Here is a 19,822-nt window from a genome sequence, read left to right as displayed (position 1 = left end):
TAACAAGGTGTTGTGCAATTAATGAAGCACTTGGCAATGATGCATTGTTGGCAGGCTACATCAATCACTGAGTTTCTACCCCACTAAACTGTTTCTCCTGAGCTATTCCCAGCACTAAAAGTTTTGAAAAGAATGTATCTGTCTCTTACAGAAAATTATTGCAAAACAAATCCTTGGGGGAAATGACAAAACACACAGGGGGTTAAAGGAGGATGCCTTTTTTTTTAGCAGTAAGGCCAAAGGATGGCGGGTGCAATATAGAAAAAGGTGACATTTTAACTACATATAGAATACAGGCTGGTGGCATTAGCAATGTACCTAAATCTGAATGCTGTGACATGTTGCATCTTTTCTGTGAAAAGATGCAGCGTGTGTGGCTTTAATGTGCACCCATCATGCCTGTGTTTCCACCAGTGTGTTCTGTAGGTCGCCCTGTATCCCTCTAGGGTGCAGGGATGCCTGTGCTCCTGCCGGTGTGCCTAGTCATTCTCTCAGTATACCTGTAAGATTTAAGTGCAAATCCCTGTCTACTATTGTTTTAGATAAGGATTTGCACCAAAAATCAAGGGTGGTTGCGTGGGAATGTCCAAGCACCACCTGTGGAACACACCCTTGACAGACAATAATGTAGCATAGTGCATTGCACACTTTTGCATTAACTTTGGGAAACTATCCAGTACAAATGCTGGTAACATAACAGTTTGTCCTGGATTTGTGTGACAAAACTAACCCAAACGTGGCACAAAGCTAGTTACTAAATCTGGGCCTTAGTTAGTGGATGTGCTGTAGACAACACAATTTATTCAAAAGAGAAATCAAATGAAGATAGAGACACTATCAAGCACAGCTCACAAAGCTGAAGCTTTCGGGACATGTCCATCCACTTGTCTGAAGCAACACCTTCCCTCTTCGGAGCAATTCCTTCCAGAAGAGAGGCTCTGAACATGATACCAGGTCTGTTTCCACACTCCCTAAAGCACATCATTACTAAGCCTCTCCCAAAGAAACCAGCAGCTGACCCAAATGGAGTTGGCTAAATACCACTGTATATCCAACATGCCATTCCCCAGCACTGATGCTGGGGTGACATGGGAGACAAGAGATACCTGTGAAGCAGGTTATTGGCTTAGAGGACTCATGTTGGGGTGGGGGGGGGAGGAGGCTCTTGTGGAGCACATTGATAGCTTAGAGCACTGATGCTAGGGTGAAGTGGGAGGCCAGCGGTACCTGTGAAGCAGATTGATGGCTTAGAGTACTGATGCTGGGGTAAGGGGAGAGAAGAGGTACCTGGGGAGCAGGCTGACGACTTGGACCTTTGATGCTGGAGAGAGAGGGGAGAAAAGAGGTATCTGGGGAGCAGGTTGATGGCTTGCAGTACTGATGCTGAAATCAGGTGGGGGACAAGAGGTACCTGGTAGACAGGTTGATGGCTTGAAGCAGAGACACTGGATTTGAGGGGTGAGGAGAGATACCCGGGATGCAAGATGATGGCCTAAAGCACTAATGATATGAGGAGGGGGAAAAAGCACTTGAGAAGCAGGTGAGCAGCATTGACTACTGATGCTTGGGTGATTGGGAAGGGAGTGAACTTGGGAGCAGGCTGATTGCTTGAAGCACTGATATTAGCTTAGGGAGGGAGAAAAGAGGTACATGATGGACAGATGGACAGCTTGGAGCACTGATACTGGGGTAAGAAGTACCAGATGAACAGACAGATAACTTGGAACACAGATGCTGGGGTAAAAGGAGAGATACGAGTTTCTTGGTCAACAGATGGATAGCTTGGAACACAGATGCTGGGGTAAAAGGAGAGTTACAAGTTTCTTGGTCAACAGATGGATAGCTTGGAGCACTGATGCTGGGGTAAAGGAAGAGGTAAAATGTAATTGGGGATCAATATGATAACTTGAAGCACTGATGGTGGGGCAAGAAGAGATTGGAGAGGTATATGGGGACCATAGCGATGACATAGAGCACAGAGGCTGGAAAGAAGGGCAGAGAATGGTACTTAGGGGATGCTAGGTTGGGAAGCAGCCTGGTTGCTTAGAGCAAGGAGGGTGGTGGAGACTGGTGGTTTGGAGCACTGATGTTGGGGTTATGAGGAAACATCAGGCACTTGGGGGTGGGGGGGTGATTGCTTGGAGCACTAATGTTGGGGTGAGAGAGGGGGAGACGTGATACTTGGGGTGCAGCCTGGTGGCTTAGATCAGTGTTGTTGGGGTGAGGAGTGTAAGAAAAGGTAATTGGTAGTAGGCTGATGCTGGTGTGAAGGGAGAAGAAGAGGTTTTTCGGAAGCAGGCCCTTGGCTTGGAGCACTGATGCTGGGCTGAGGGTGAGACAAGAGGAGCTTGTGGAGCAGACTGATGGAATGAAGCATTGATGCACGGTGAGAGGGAGAGAAGAGGTGCCTGGGGAGCAGGGCGAGAGCACTGATGCTGGGTTAAGAGGGAGACAAGTGCTGCTTGAAGGGCAGGGCAATTGGTTGAAGCACTAATGCTAGGGTAAGAGGGAGGCAAGAGGAGATTGGGGAGCAGGGCAAAGGCTTGGAGCACTGATGCTAATTAGGAGGGAGACAAGGTGCTCGGGGAGCAGGGTAAGAGGACTGATGCTGGGAGAAAGGAAAACAAGAGGTGCTTGGGGTGCAGGCTACTGGCTTTGAACATTGATGTAGTGTGAGAGGGAGACAAGGGCTGCTTGGGGGCAGAGCAATAGCTTGAACCACTGATGCTGGGGTGAGAGGAAGAAAAGAGGTGCTTGAGGAGCAGGGAGATGGCTTGGAGTACTAATGGTGGGGTGAGAGAAAGGGAAAGAAGGATTACTTGGGGTGCTGGGCGATGGCTTGGAGCACTGATGCAGAGGAAAGAGGAGAGAGAATACTTGGGGGCCACATTAAACTTTAGAGCGCTAATGCCTCAGTAAGGGAAGGAAAGGGATGACCAGCTTGGTGGCATTGAACACTGATGGGTCTTGTTTCCTTGCTTTCTATTGATCAGCAGCTCCTCCTTGCCTCCAGCTTCTTTCAGCTCTTCAGATTCTTCATCCATGCAGTGTCCGTGTGACCCAGTAGTGCTTCCAGTGGCCAGTGCACTTTCACTGGCCAGCAGGTACTGATGCTCTAAAAACTAAATTGAACCCAGACGTTTAATGAGGATGTTCACATGCATCTGGGTTTCCCGACCAAGAGTGAAGGTGTTACCTTGATGCAAATCCCAGCAGTGGACTTCTGCACACTCACATTTTTCCATGTAAACTGCCGTACTGAAGGAGGGGGGGGGGGGGGTTCCCAGCACACGATAACCAGGCGAGACTCAGCAACTGAGAAGCATGTCAGAGTTCATGGTTTAATCCAAGTGCAAAAATTCGCCACGGAAATCAGATGTCTATCGTAAACACAGAACTGCAAGTTCATACCTGGAAACATCCCTGATTCCTTTCAGAACCCACTTCTAATAGCCACAGCCATAACCCACAACCCTGACAAGGCGCATTAGAGAATCAGAGCCATTATCTGTACAGAAAAGAGAATTACAAATATTTGTGTTCCTGGGTGCATCAAAACACCTCTCTGCACCTGTAGCTCCTTATCAGTTAAAACACACACATGAGGCCAACAATCAGAGCAACATACGCACTATTTAAGAAACTGGGAGTTCTCAATTGACATCCAGAAGAGGACACTGGTTAAAAACAATTCACTTGGATCTCATATATTTCTACAGACTGCAGCTGCTGCTACTGCCTCTAATTAACAGAATTGAGCGTGGGGGCTTGTGCAAGCGAGAGACTGCCGACACATGCACTTTCAGTGCATGTTCGCAGTAAAAATCCACGACGTGGAAGGGCGCGCTGTGCAGGGGAAGCCTAATTTTAAAAAAGAGCACCTGCTGGCCAGTGAAAGCGCTCTGGCCACTGGAAGCAGTACTTGGTCCCACGGACACCGAATGATCGAAGAATCTGAAGAGCTGGAAGAAGCTGGAGGAAGGGAGGAGCTGCTGATCAATAGGAAGCAAGGAAACAAGACCCAAGTGGGAGTCAGCCAATGGTAAGAAAAGAGATGCTCACCAATAGGAAGCAAGCAAATGAGACCCACATGGGAGCCAGCCAATGGTAAGTAGAGTGATGTGGGAGCCATGTGGGATCAGCCAATGGTAAGTAGAAGTAAGTAATAGGCAGGCTTTAAGCCCCCTTTAAGATTTTTTTATTTTTATTTAGTAACAAAAGGCTTTGCAAGCACAGCGCACAAGCACACGCCACGCAGGCGAAACCTAAAAATAGTTGAGACAGATCAAGATCGGGCTGGAAAGCAGCAAGGCATTCCTAAGGTGGGGGATATAAGACCACACCTCAGTGTGATATTTGGGCTTGTGACTGCCTTGAAAAGGCAGCACTCAAAGGATTTGTGATAGTACCAATTAAGTTCCTTAAATAAGAATGAGATATAATGAAAGAATGTAACCCCTCCTCCTTTTCCAAAGTTTCTGTTTTTAAACAGGAGATTGTAGTTTGGGACAGAGAGACTAAGGACCCACGTGAATGTTTAGGGGGTAGCCTGCTATTCCTCAGGGTGGGAGAGGACATTATACCCAGTAGAGATCTCTATGCCTTCAGCGGAATCCCCTTTACAGCAGTTACTCTGAAGGAACTGCAAGTTTGTCAGGCAGCCGTGGACCAAACATTTCTGTGCTTGAACAGCAAACACCCAGGGTGTGAAGGGCCATGTTTCTTTATTTCTGTCCGATATAGCTAGAATCGCTTTTTTCCTGGAAGTAATGGACAGAGAACAAAAATTAACACCGTCTGCTCTGAATATGGAGTGTGGTCAGATGTCCTTACTCCAATCTGCCCTAATCCATCAGCCCTTCAGAGTAAGCTTTCCCGGCAAAAAAGCCAGCAGGTGCACCGCTGCTAGAAGGAAGAAAGTCTGTCCAACTTAAATTAAAGCAAGAGGACGGAAAATTTGGTTGCCAGGGTTCTCCACCATGATTGTGATGGAGCATCCTGTCCACCAAACTCTAAATCAGGCTCTGTGTCTGGTGCGGAAAAGTAGCTGTACCAAGCCTAGGAGATGTCCAGAAAATGGAAGCCATTACTTAAAATAAGGTTTTCAATGCATTTTTGACTGCAGACACAGGTTGATGAGGGTACCCAGCAAGATACCGGAAAGGGCATGGGAGTATGTTTAGTTGCTAAGGGGCTCATCAAGAGAAGAAAAGCAGGACTGGGTTGAGAGAATATAGGGTAGCGGCTTGGCTGCCCTGGGGGAACTGATAAAGTAAGCGAGGTAAGTACATGATCAACTGAGACAGGTCCTTGAGAGACGGATGATGAGAAATCAGGACAGGAAGACATACTTGTTATTCCTTCTAGCTTGTTGAAATTATACTTAAATTCTTCTTTAAAGAGACCAATATTGAACTAATTACCCTCACTCATTACCTTGCCATTATTTTAGATGTTTGTGGAAGCCGAGGGATAGTGCCTGTTAAAAGAACGTTCTAACTTTTGCCTGACAGTCATCAATGATGTTTGGAAGAGGGATGAATAGGATTAGGTGAGAGCCTTATAATATGTGCAGATATTCAGAAAGTAAAAAATAATGTCAGTGACTGTGTCACCTTTTACTGGATTCACACAGCAGTCTGCAATTAGAGTTTCTGGCAGGTAATGAGAGTGCTCTGAATTTCCTTTTGCTCTGCACTGAAGTAATAGTTTGAGGCATTGAATTTCGTAGCTCAATGAACCTTAATTAGTGCGGTGAACACATTGTGGGAGGCCAGGATGTAACTAGGAAGAATGATTGGTTGACAGTCTTAAAATGGAGTATTAGCTAAGAACAAAATAACTCTATTGTCTGATCGCATTTGTTGGAATGTTAGTCAACAAAACAAAAACGGGGATTTAGAGTTAGGGAAGTATTAGAGTTTCAACAAACTAATGTGACGGGGGCTAAGGGCGTGTCTCCCAGGTCACTCGCAGGGTTTATCTGCTATTGGATGGTGGTAAAACAAGCAAAGATGAGAGACTTATAAGTGGTAGACTTAGCTTCGGATCTGCATGTATTTGTATCTGATACGTATCTAATACTTCTCACCATACCTGCTGGCCCAATTGCCTTTCTAGGCTGTCTGTGCCCTCCGATGCAGACCCTATTAGTTCACTGGCTGTGACAAGTGTGTAGATCTCTACACTTGTGACATTTTTAGATGGAGGAAAGAGCCCTGGTTCACGGAACAGGGAGGATGGGAGTGAAATCTACAGTTAGATAGAGTTTCTACCAAAAAGAGCATTTCCGAAGGTAAGTAACTCCTTCTGATGGATTTTCTAAACACAGATTTCTCATCTTTTGGATAGATACCAAAGCAGCATATCCCAGGTGATGGGTCTGTGAACTGACTGAGACCAAAATGTCCTGCAAGACTGCCAGGCAAAGGGCCCCTTCAGAGAGAGACCAGCTCTCCAGGCCTAAGTGCCAGGTATTTCTTAGCCTTTTTTATTTTCCTTTTTCATTGAGGGTTCCAGTTCAGGGCTTGTCTGGTGGTGTTTGATGTGGGCTAGTAGAGGATGTGACTTATTTAGTCCCAGCATCTTTTCATGATTTTTTCAGGTGTAGGGAGTTTGAAAGTCTGCTACCACAGGTCGATGTTGCTGATGATCTATGGCCAGCATATTTGGAGGCTCTTCCTCAGGCAGGAGTTAATGAAAGTCTGGACTTTGTTGGTGTTGTTCTCCAAGTTTCTGCTTTATAGAAAAGGATTGATTTTACATTGGTGTTAAAAAGCCAGCTCTTTGTTTGCAGCGTTAGGTCCTTGGAGCTCCAGGTCTTCTTTAGATGAATAAAGGCAGCCCTTGCTTTGCGGATTCTTGCTTTGATGTTGGCATCTGTCCCGCCCTGCTTGTCTATGACATTGCCCAGTTGGGTGAAGACCTCAACCCCTTCCAGTGCATCTCCTGCATCAGTGACTGCAGCTGTATGGCTGTGATTGGCTTCAGGATCTTGGTTTTTCCCCTGTGAATGCCGAGGCCAAGTTGTGCTCATGTGGCTGCCACCTTGTTCATCTTCTCTTGCATCTGCAAATACCTATCTCGGAGAGTAGGGCTAGGCCCCCGGCAAAGTCCATGACGTCGAGCTGCATCCAAGGTGTCCAATAGATCCCATTGTTTCTTTTTGCTGTGAATGTCTTCATGATCCAGTCCATAGCCAGCAGGAAGAGTAAAGGCGAAAGCAAACAACCCTGGTGGGCTCCAGTTTTTACTTGCAAGGCTTCCCTGAGTTGTCCTCCTTGGACTATCTTGCAGGGCAGTCCATCGTAAGAATTCCTGATGATTCTTACAAGTTTATCTGGCACACGGCTGTGGCAGAGGAGTTTCCAAAGGGTTTTCTTAGCCCACGCTGTTAAATGCCTTCTCGTAGTCGAAGTTGAGATAGAGGGGGGAGTCCCATCCCATCGACTGTTTAATGATGATGCACAATGTTGCAATCTGGTCTATACAGGATTTATCTTTGCGGAAGCCAGCTTGATGATCTCACAAGTGAGCACCGACTTGTTCCTTCACTCTGTTCAGGATGACTGTGTAGCAACCTTGCAAAGTTCTAGAACCGGCACTTCACATGGAAATGCAGTGGTGGCAGCCTTGCCTCTGGTGGAATGAGCCTGTAAGCCCTCTGGGGGCTGCTTCATCCTGCTTCTTGGCTAGTGCGCACAAGACTTTGAGACTGCGCATGGTCCAACAAGAGATGGTTGTCTTCTACGAAGCCTTGCCACTTTTTAATGAAGTATACCCAAAAAAGAGCTGATCGTCCACCAGATAGAGTTTGGTACTACTGATGTAAAAGCTAAGAGCTTGTTTAGGGGCTAATCACTTTTATGAACACCCAAGGAGCACTGGTAAACGCTGAGGGGAACGGAGCAAACTGTAAGAGCTTCTACCAGACCATGAGGACAGGGATGTGGCAGTAAGCAACCTGCTTGCCCAAATATACCATCCAGTCTCCAGTATCGGGGGCAGACAAGACCTGGGCTACAGGGAGCATCTAGAATTTGTCCTTCTGTAGGAAGGTTTTGACAGGGCAAAAAGCAAAAACAGGACGAAAATCTCTGTCCTTCGGTACAAGGAAGCAGCAGAAGTAACACCCAGTTCCTACTTCCAGGGCCAGAACCCTGTCTATGGAACTTAGGCCAAAAGGGCCTGCCCTTCGAACAGAAATTGAAGAGCGTATCACGGTGGACAACTTTCAGGACCCACCGGTCAGAAGTGATGACATCCCATCCAGGAGAAAACGTCAGATCCTGCTTCCAATAAGGTGGTTGTGTGCATTAAAGTGGTTTTGTAGCAGCAGTAGCTAGGGAGGCACGGATTGGGGCTGCAAACTACCCTCTTGTGAGCATTGTCTGTGGGTACCACAGCCTCAGCCACAAAAAGGCTATATAGTCTGCTCGGTGCATGAGTAGGTGCTGAAAGTATTGAAAGCCCCTAACATAGCCACAGAGAAGGAGAAGGAGGAACTGTTGTTGGAACTTGTGTGTTGGAGCAGACAGGCCTCCTAGGAGAGCACTGTTACCCTGCTGTCTTTAAAGTGTTCAATAACCTTCGAAAGGCAGGTCCATTAAAGTAGATTGGACATCCCTGGAGAATTTCGTAGACCTCACCAAGGCGTGTTTTCCAAGTGCCACACTGGTGCCAACTGCCGAACCAAGGCAATCTGTTGTATTCAAATCACAACAAATCGTGATTTTTGAAGCATCACAGGCATTCTGAATGTCTTGTGTAAGAGTGTGGTGCAAGTCATCTGGTACAGCTGCAGGACAGGAGCAACAGAATCCCAATGTGCAAGAGAATACTGGCCCAATAGGCAGCTGGCGTTGATGGATCGGAATGCCACTGTTGGAGGAGAACAACAGTTTGCCAAAGGTTTGAAGATTCTTGGATTCTCTCTTCAATGTGGTGGTCGCAAAGGCACTGGCCTGACTTTTTTTGTGGATGCCTGCACCGCCAAACTTTCTGGAGTCGCAATTGGAATGCCAGATCACTCGGGCAAGGTGGCTTTACCCATGTCTCAAAGGTTGTCTGTGTGGGCCTTAATGAATAGATTTTGGTGACAGCATGGTTTTTTACCTCCACAGGGGGCAACTGAAGGTCAAGACCCTCATCTGCCCTCCGCATCACTGCTGCAAAGGAAATACTTTCTTCAGTAACCAGCGCAGTCCACTGGCATCTTGCAGCTCATCATATCATTTCTCTTTGCTATAGGGCTGAGCAAATTCGTCCACTTCAACATAACATTTGCTATCTGAATCAATGGCAAAAAGATTGTGGGCGGTCTAGGCTCTTCCTTGAGGCAAGTCTGAGAGGTTGCTGGAATGATGGGACCCAGTGGGATTAGGGTGCAGCCTCAATCAAACTCAAAGCGGAGTCAGCTCAGAGTCAGAGAGCACTATCAGCTGTCCTTCAATGTGACGTGTCGGCATCATTGCTCCAGGGCCTGACATGGGTTGTAGCACAAAGACCGATGTTTGCACTGTAGTCAGTGTGAGGCCTGTAAGGAGTTCATTGGCTCTAGCTGATGTCAAAGCAGGACCCAACGGCTGATTCCCAGGTGGAGGTCATTGCTTTTCCTTGGTGGCAGAGGGAGCTGGAAGCTTACGAAAGACATGCAGCATAGCTTTGTGGAACACATGGATTTGTTGCAGTATTATTGATAGACCCAAAACCTCAGGCTGTCCTAGGACAAGAGTCAGAATCTTCTCCGAAGGAGATCAAGTTCGGGAGCAAGACTGAGAAGCACGTTTATGTCCTCACACCTTGTCAGTTTGTGAGAAGCTGAAAGGGGCCAAGTCCTGCTTGGACTTCTTGTGCTTTCTTTTTAACTTACCCAATGACTTTGACAACAAAAAATTGCTGTGGGAATGACTTGGGGAGCAGGAACAGAACCTTCCATTCAAATTCGACCGGTCATATCACAAAGTCTTCAGGTACTGGTGATGTGCAGCTTTGCCTCATGATCCCAAGTGGCCTTCGAATTTATCAAAGCGCACTTGCTACAGGTCTTTGAGCCATGTTCCAAATCCAAGTTCTAAAGACAAATCTGATGGGGATCTGTCATTGGCATTTGCCAACAACATTTACTACAAGGTTTGAAACTTGTGGTTTTAGGGGGTGACATTTCCCTTGCACACTGTAGTTTTAAAGTAATTGTTGTAGGAAACAGTCTCGTAAAAAGGCGACGGGTTGCTCTGGATCCTGGTCTGATGGCACAGAAAGAAACATGCTGATGTTGGTGGCACTTATATGAGACTCCGCATGTAACATCGGCGCAAAGCTACACAACACCATATATCAGCATGCATGAGTACCGCTGAAGATTTTCTGGAACTAGTCTGACATCTGGGGAATATTCACAAGGTGAGGAATCTGCAGTTCGAAGTATCCATCAGGACTTTCAGGTTTATAAACTCAGAAAAATATATTTGTTCATTGCTTTCTATGCTACAAAAGCCATTAGTCATACTCCTATCACCTCCAGTTCCTGATTTTAATACATATATCAATATTCTCTTTCAACTTCTTCTCGGCTTATTACTGTCCCTACTTGATTAATCTGCAGTGGCTTCCTTCCATGTTCTTCCTTTAAGTCCACTGTCTTTTTCATCTCCATCTTCTGTGGGGCCTATTCACGATTACCACCTACCCCACAATATGTCTCTTTTGCCTTAGGTCTTTTACCCTTAACGCTCCAAAACTCTGGAATGCTCTACCTTCTTCTCTTTGTACTGTTCCTACTTTGCCTGCCTTTTGCCCTGTTCTAAAAAATCCATGTCTCTTTTCTGGAGCAAACAATACTTCATATGTGACCATTTTGTCTCTGCATTAATTTACCTAAAGCACTTTGGTGAACACTCTATTTACGCTCAATAAAGTGACAGCCTTCTTTATAGAAGATTTGTTTTCTAGGTCTGTCTGTCTGCCTGCCAGTGCTGGCAATTCCCAACAAGTTAGGGTAAGATGAAGAGCAGAACAGACAAAATATCTTTAAATTCACATTAAAGCAATGTCAAATTAACCTGTGGGCTGAGTGGTAGGAATTTTGTGGATTCCGGACGTTTCCGTCAGCCCACCCTGGATACCCCTAGGTGTCTAGTTTTAAAAAGTGTACAGGTTGACTACGTTTCCCTACGTGCCATCTGAGCTAAGGTCAAAAACCTAGAGCTACCCACATTGGAAAAAGAAAGACAGTTTTCGGTGTAAAAATGTGCTGCATCCATGTTGCTTTTTGGACCGTTTCCTGTCACGGGCACTACCTCTACTCACACAAGTGAGGTACCATTTTTATCAGGGGAGTTGGGGAAATGCAGTGTGGGAGGACATTTGTGGTTCCCTGCAGATTCCAGAACTTTCCATCACAGCAATGTGAGGAAAATGCGTGTTTTAGTCAAAGTTTGAGGTGTGCAAGAGATTCTGGGCAAAACATGTTGTGAGAGCCACGCAGTTCAGCCCAGCCTGGATACCCCTTGGTGTCTAGTTTTCAGAAATATACAGGTTGACTACGTTTCCCTTAGTGCCTGCTGGACTAGGGTCCTAAATCTAGAATTACTCACATTGTAAAAAGAGGGTCAGTTTTATGTGGAAAAATGCGCTGTGTTCATGTTGTGTTTTGGGCTGTATGCCTGTCACAGGAACGAGGCCTTCCCTCACAAGTGAGGTAACCATTTTTATCAAGAGACTTGTGGGAGAATAGACTAGTATAACATTTATTATCACCAACTGGATTTCACTACATTTGAGCCTTGCAAATATAAGACAGTGTATAGGAAAGTTGACATTTTGAAATATACCCTCCAAATTATACACTAGTACGGGTACCCACAAATTCACAGCTGTAGACATAACCACTGCTCCTAAACTTTGTATCTTGTGCCTATTTCAGAAATACATAAGTTTCCTTGATACCCATTTTTCACTGCCTATTTCGCTATAAGAATTTGTCTATACACGGTATTGAGTGAAAAAATATTGTACGGTGCAAGCACAGTTGTTTGCTCTGGGTACCCTGGGTTCTTTAAGAACTTACAAACCCTATATACCTCGGAACCAGAAGAGTCTAGCAGACATAATGGTATATTGTGTTTGTCAATCAGTCATCGTGACAAAAAAGTTACAGATGAAAATGCTGTCACAAATGCCCATTTTCTCCTACTCATTTTCAATATTTCCATTGCATCTGCATATATGACGCATTGCTGAATTTGCATTTTGTCTACTTTTCAGAATTTTGTAGCTTTTCTGGATTACCCATGAGTTTCACACTTGTTTCTACCACAAACTGGAAGTAGGTTGAGAACAGAAAAAATAGGGAAAATAGGCTACTTCTTAGAAAAATGACAGAACTGTGGTACAAAAATAGGTTTTTAGATTCAGCTCTGGGTGTTCCTGAAAGCTGAGAAGATGATGACTTTAGTACAGTAAACCGTTTGTGGCTACAATTTTAGGGGGGGGAAAACAGACTCCTTTACCTGGAGCACCTTTTCCCTACTTTTCTCAAAAAACTCAAAATGTTGCTACATTTTGTTTATTTTCCGAGTCCCATCCAGGGAAATCCACAAGCACCTAATGGGCGACAGTGTGGATTCTGGGAGGCCACAGAGTGGCGCATTACCACCATCTAAATGCAAGTGTACAAGGGATTGCACAGCAGTAATGTAGTGGAGAGGAAACAGTAAATCTAGCCCCACTTAAGCCCAACATTTTCATCAGTGTGGTTGAGTTTTAAGTGGGAAGAGCAAACCTAACCCCTCCACAGACTACCACTCTTCAAAATGTACTGATGTTTGGAGTGGGAATAGTAAATATAACTCCCTTAAGTCCATCACTGCTCCACTGTGATTTAAGGGTGAGTAAGACAAGCCAAATAATGAATGCACACATAATCCATACTACATCTCCACTCTCTTGGGAAGATCTGATGTTCCCTCGAAGTACTGTTTGGAAGGTTCTGTAAGATGTTTGCACTGATGTGGGGAACTTCATGGCGAAATCCTTTCAAAATGTTTTACATCAAGGCCATTAAATGCACACTTTAAATTCATATACATACCTAGACGTAGTATTTACAGCAAAGTTTACATAAAAACACTCTTTCATTGTACACTACACTGTATGGCATATTGCATGGTTCCACTTGAATATCCTTTTTTTCTAGGTAGGCTGACAAACAACTATTTTTCTATGGTGCTTGAGGTATATCCAGGTGATTTTCCATAGGTCGAACCAATACTCTTTACTCATTAAAACGGTAACCATTGAAATTACATCAGGCCAATTCGAGAAACCCAAGAATAAAGCCAGTGACCCAGAGGTTGCACAGATTTCTGCAGCGAGTGCATTTACCCAATGAGCTACTTTACCAACTTACTGATGAGCAGCAGAATGAATATTCAGAAGGCTTCAAGGAAACTGACTAAACTCATATAAAGGTTGCATGTATCACTTGTGAGTTTATTGTTTTTTGTCAAAACTACCAGTGTTGTCACAATCCGAACCCCAATACAAAGTGTGTATACCAAGCAAATGAGGCATCAAATGAACTTACATGGGGTCGGATGTTAAGTAGCAATGGTCGGTAAAAACTTTTTTCCATCAATCCCTCAGGCAATGACTCACCAATATTCCCCACACCAACCAACAGTGACCCCTCTTTCCAGTCTGTTTATTGAGACCTTACCTCGGTAGGACATCTCCGTGGCCCAGCTGTCCCTCCTTGCCTCTTCCCCAGCTCCAAACCTCGGTTTTCAGTGAGGGGAGGAGTGCATCAGCCTCACCACTGTAGGTGGGCGTCAGAGCCACTGTCCTCATTCGTGCCCGCCTTGCCTTCCTTAGGAGCCTGGGTGAAACTGGACAAATATAGACAATTTAGCACATCAACAAAAAAACATAACTTACCGTCTACTCTTCTGAAGAGGTTTCTGCATGCAATTACAATGACACGGGAGTGGGAGAAAAAAGTTACATGAAAAAACTGTCACGCAACTATGTCCCTTCTACAAATGCAGCTTAAAGCTTGTCACCTTCTCTTCAGAAAACTCCTGAAAACTAAACTTTTTAGCATGTTTTTAACTAAATCCAAGCTCTACCAGAGACTGACTAAAAATGTCAGAGGCCCTTTGCATCCTGCTGAACTGTAACACACATGTACCCTGATCTTATCATTGTTATTTATCTTTTTAAAAAAAAAATAATTCAGAGCAGGGAGGAGACATAATTAATGGGAAGCATTTATTAAAAACACTGAAATACATATTTTCTTTGTGATAGTTTTGTTTCAGTACTTGTTTTCCTTTCTGGGTCATCGGTTCTGGGTCATCAGATTTTAGATAAAAATAATTCTGTTAGACATAGAAGAAAAGTCCAGTATCAAAACTATAGACATATAAATGAAGACAGCATTTTAACATAAATTACCCCATCTGCTGAGTTTTAGCACATCATATTTTGAAATTCCAAACAACAGGTCTAGAATATACGAGCTGAAACCCTGATGGAAAACAGTGAACCATCCCAGGAATGTATCCTCCATAAAGATTATCAGTGCAGACTTCTGCTGGATTTGGAAAGATAGTGGAGCAACGCATTAGATAGACTGGGGACATAATCCTTTACAAGCCACTGGAATATTTTGACTTGCTAAACTGTTTATCTATGCCATGGAATATAGAATGTTGTAACTCAAACACTATGTGATTGATGAAGTGGACTTTCAGTAAGTCAAGTGGGAAGAGTATGCCCAGACGTGGGCCCTGTGCTCACTGTGCCACTAGATTTAAGATAGCCTGGCTGATGAAGGGTGATACCCTGAAATCGGTCCCAGGATGCTTGGTTCTGGTCCAGGGAGGACTTGGCCTGGCAGTTCGGGCTGGACTGTTCCATTGAGGAACAGGGTCAAGACTGATTTCCATATGGCTGGACCAAACTGTGGTGGCATAGTGAGCACGAGAATGATGGATTAAACCCAAATCTGTGACTGAGAGTGAGTGTTTGCATTGTTCAGCACTCCGTCCATCATCCTTTTGTGTTGCTAAAGTTGTCATATGTGGGAAGGGTATGCCCAGCTGTGGGTCCCATGCTCACTGTGCCACTGGATTCAAGCTAGCCTGGCTGATGAAGGGTGATACCCTGAAACCGGTCCCAGGATGCTTGTTTCCAGTCCAGGGAAGACTTGGCCTGGCAGTTCGGGCTGGACTGTTCCATTGAGAAACAGGGTCAAGACTGATTTGCATATGGCTGGGTCCAAACTGGGGGTGACATGGTGAGCAAAAGAACGATAGATTAAACCCAGATCTGTGACTGGGAGTGTGTGTTTGCACCATCCTTTTGTGCTGCTGATACATTTCTTCAACAGTTTGTTCCCAAAGAGAGCAACAGTGTCTCACTCCTCCGTTGAACAGTGTGATCTAGGTGCAGCCTAGATCCACCAATTTGTAAATCTTTGTGGGGTAGTGAAAACTGCTAAGTAGCCAATAAGAAGTGTGGACTGTTTCTGTAAGATCAAGGCTTTCACTTTGAGAAAATCATATGTGGCACTAAGGAGACCAGACAGCAGCCCAGAGGACTTTTCCATGCCCCGGCTGATGTTAATTTGCGTAATGTCACATTTTCTTTCTTACAGGGAATCTCCTGTTCCTTTCAGGCCAGGGGCTCCCATGTTGACATGCTGTGACTATCAAGAGGTCTGCTGCCTATTGCAGGCCTCCATTACTGCATTTGTAGTCCTGGTATGATTTGGAGAGGAAATCCTGCTTCAATGAATTGAGGCAGAATGTTTATTCTCATGGCATGGACTCTTCTTTCCTCCCAGAACTTCACAGCACAGCTCCTCCTTAAGTGCCATGAAATTGGTCAGGGTACAACTGCATTAAGAACAGGTTTAGGTCCTCCTTTCTTGGCTGCTGTTCCCTCTATTTCCTGTTCCTCCCTATTCCACAGCATTTCAGGCCCTCCCATCTAAGCATCTTCTTCCTTTCTGCCTGAAGAAAGCTTGTTTTTATACAGCCTCTCCATGAGTGTCCCTCTGAAAAGAATTCTGGAGATTTCCTCCAGAACTGCTGAGGTGGGATCTCAAACCTATGATTCAGGTACTTAGTTCAGTGCACATGCAGAATTAGAGATGCCCAATGGACTGCAAATCTAATACGGACAAAGCAATTTTTTGTGCAATCAGAGTTTTCAGGTTACATATCAGTATTCTCGTTAAACAAGTTTTAAGACAAAGTGGTATTCAAAAATATTTTGTTTGTCATGAAGACAACACATTCAAAAGTTGCACTAAGAAATCGGGACTTGTAGTTCAAAATATATATATTTTTTTTTTAATCTTGATTTTGTGCATAAGATATGAACGATAATGACACAGAATACAAATAAAATAGCAGTTGAAATTGTATGTATTAATAATTACAGAAACATTTAAAACGTATTTGCAAGCCTTATAGTATCCTAGACCTTCATGCCATTTCTAAAACCATACCCTAATTTGGTAGACTAGACTCATAGGCCCTCATTATGAACATGGCAGTAATGACTTCCACGCCAGCAGTGGCAGTCATTACCGCAAACGGCATGGTGGTGCAGACCGCCATATGATGAACATAGTAGTGAACTGGCTACCGGGCTGACGGTAAGCACTTTCGACCCAGTGGTGGAGGCCAGACTGGCAGTGAGATAATGATCCCATTTCCACACAGGTAATCCGTGGCGGAAATCATACGGGTGACAGGAATTCTCATTCCTGTCACCTGTATGTGACACACCTGTATGTGACACACCAGCCTCCCCCTTTGCAACAAATTTCACCCACTCTCCAAGGCCCTAGAACCGCCCCCACCCCCTGAACACTAACCCCCCCATCCCTCCGTTCTCCCTGTAGGCCTCCCCAAATCCCCCCTCACCATCCCCCCCTCTCCCATACAGGTCCCCTGCAAAGCCCCCACATCCACATGCACCCATATTCCTACATGCACACACACATTCATACATGCAGGCACACACCCCCATGCACTCACACACTCAACACACACACACACACCCTTACCTCTCGGACAGCACCTACCTGTTCCGTAGCACCGCTCCGGAAGGGAACAAGCTCCTTGGATGCTGCTCCGCTGGCATCGCTGTGCCTCCATACACCGCCACGCCTATGACTGCATCATTATAGGCGTGGTGGTGCCTGGACTGATGTGGCAGTGAGGGTAGAACAGCATCCACCCCCGCCACCGACCGCCAGCATGGCGGGCTTCACCGGTGAGGCTCCATGCGTCAGAATATGGTGGGATGCCTGCCGCCGCTACTGCTGGTCTTCCGTCGACTGTCAGCATGGTCGGCGGCGGGCTGTCCCGCCATGTTCATAATGAGGGCCTCAGTGTCTCTTCCTGTTGAGAGTTTAGAATGGATCGCACAGCATACCTTTGAGAAAAGCAAGACTGGCTGTTAGTTATCGGAATTCCGCCACAGAAAAGAACAGACCCAGCCAAGGACAAGAGTCCCAGCACAGCCGTTACCAGCCCCTGCAGCTCGTCTCCCTGATGGATCGCTCGAAGCAAGAGCGGAGTCTAGATCAGCAATCTGCATGTCTTCTGGTTTATAATCTCTCAGGCGCATACCTCTCCTAATCAATGGCAAAAATTATTAGACTTTTATAGGAATTCGGCCACTGACTGGATCTAATGTTTTCAAAATAAACCAGGATTAGAGACATTGGTATCTTCATAGTCAAAACAACCAACGACTAATATATGTAAGCTAAATTCCACAGGTTTACATTACAGGATGGAGACACGTTAACCTTGAATCCTTCTCTGGAGCTGCCATGATGATGGATCCACGACGCGTGTAATCAGGTAAAATGTCAACCTACACTAAAGAGTTCCATTTTGAAGATAAAAATCGCAACAAGAAATGTCTGCCCGCACTGAAGGGTTTAATTTTTATCAGTGGTTTGCAGGGAAATTTATATACTTATAACCTGAATACAAGTAAAGCCTTTTAAAATCTGAACGATATCTTACATGAAACGTTTTGCATATTAATAAATTTAAATATATGGTATGTTGAGATTACATAAATATTTTTTGAATATGTGGTGATAAAGCAAACCAACTAGGTAGTTTTATAATGCTCATATATGTATGCGGTTTAATGCAAAAAAGTAAAAAGTAAAAGTTAAAGGCTGATGTGAAACTGTCCAAGTATGCTCTTCGTGATTTTCTTTTAATTAAGAACAGTTCCTTTGCTTAAGTAATAACATTTTTTACACCTTGTTTCTTTCCAAAAGGTGATGATGTCATGTAATCCACAAAGTTTACAAGGTCCTTCATGGGTGCGAGAGTGACTCACAAAGGTTGATCAGTGCAATGATTCAGCTACTTAGGTCTCCTGCCAACTGATGATGCAGAAGATTTGGATAGACAAATGCAGTCAAACAGATCTTGTAGTACGACAGCACCTAAAGGTGATATCATAGCTGCTTCATTGATGCGTTCAACCTTTGAAATGTGAAGTTTGTTCTTTATACTGAGCATATTTCACAATCAGAAGATGCATTGCTTTACAGTAGGAATAATGCAGCTTCAATTTTTTTTTTAAACTGTTGCATGTAAGAACCCGGCCCCTATAGGATAAAAGGAATGTAGACAACCTCTAGATGTTGCATTTACATGTACAATCCCGGAGGTAGTTAATGTTCTCTTCATACCATGGGTCCCTTTTTTTTCTGTGTAGGAGATAACCTTAAACATTTATTGCACTAGTGCTCACACTTCCATCCAGGTACTAGAACAACTATACGGTATGTATACAACCAGGGTAATTCCAAGATGGATGGAACTCACAAAATTGTCCACCTTAAAATGGTGAAAAGCTGCACTTTTTTGGTTTGTGTAGGCTGCCACCTGGAAAAACCTACCAAACCCAGACACTTCTGAAAACTAGACATCTAGAGGAGTCCAGGGTGGTGTGCTTCACATGCACCTTACACCATTTTCTTACCCACAAAGCCCTGCAAATCTTCAGCTTTGCCTGAAGTCATGCATTTTCCATACATTTCTGTGATGGAAACTTTGCGAATCCGCAGGAATCCACAAAATTCCTTCCACTAGCATTACTCCATCTGTACTGCTAAAAACTCTGCCCCACTTGTGTGGCAGGGCCTACAGCCAGGGACAGGAATGGACCTAACTGTGGTCAAGTGGATTTTGCTGGATTTGTGCCTTTCAAATGTAAACCCATGTGTGAGCAGGATGACATTTTTAAAAATTCCCTCCAAACTATACGCTAGTGCGGATACCCAGAATTTCTGCAATGTAAAAATAACCTCTGCTCCTAAACTCTACATCATGTGCCCATTTCAGAAATAAATACGTTTTCTTTGTACCCATTTTTCACTTTGCTTATTTCGCTATGAGAATTGGTCTATACTCAGCACTCAAAGAAAATCCATTGTATAGTGCATCTCAGTTGTTTGCTCTGGATACCTTGGGCTTTTGGAAAACCTGTAAACCCTATATACCCCTGCAACCAGAGGGGTCTAGCGGCTGTAATGGTATATTGCTCTTGTTAATCTGCCATCATGGCAAAAAGTTACAAATGAAAATGCTATCACCAATGCCCATTTTTTTCCTACTCATTATAAACATTCTTTTTTTTCAACTGTTATTTTTCTTGTGAAAACCTTGAGGGATCTACACATATGACTCCTTGCTGAATTTTGAATTTTGGCTACTTTTGCAGCTTTTCAGGATCACCCAGGGGTTTCCCACTGGTTTTCACCACAAACTAG

At 44.6% G+C, this 19,822-nt stretch overlaps 1 protein-coding gene across 3 annotated transcripts in view; it reads right to left on the bottom strand.

The window, feature by feature from the left end:
* Positions 1 to 19,822, bottom strand: part of ALS2 (alsin Rho guanine nucleotide exchange factor ALS2) — an 895,474-nt gene that overhangs the window by 651,277 nt on the left and 224,375 nt on the right. For all 3 annotated transcript variants that reach the window (XM_069226056.1, XM_069226055.1, XM_069226057.1), the window contains one exon: positions 13,718 to 13,886. In XM_069226056.1, coding sequence (XP_069082157.1) covers positions 13,718 to 13,886 — 169 coding nt within the window. The remainder of the gene's footprint in view (positions 1 to 13,717; positions 13,887 to 19,822) is intronic.

The sequence above is a fragment of the Pleurodeles waltl genome, chromosome 3_1 (genome assembly GCF_031143425.1).
Source record: "Pleurodeles waltl isolate 20211129_DDA chromosome 3_1, aPleWal1.hap1.20221129, whole genome shotgun sequence".
NCBI lineage: Eukaryota > Metazoa > Chordata > Amphibia > Caudata > Salamandridae > Pleurodeles > Pleurodeles waltl.
Note: the sequence above shows the minus strand (reverse complement) of the source record. Positions and strands in the feature narration are given on the sequence as shown.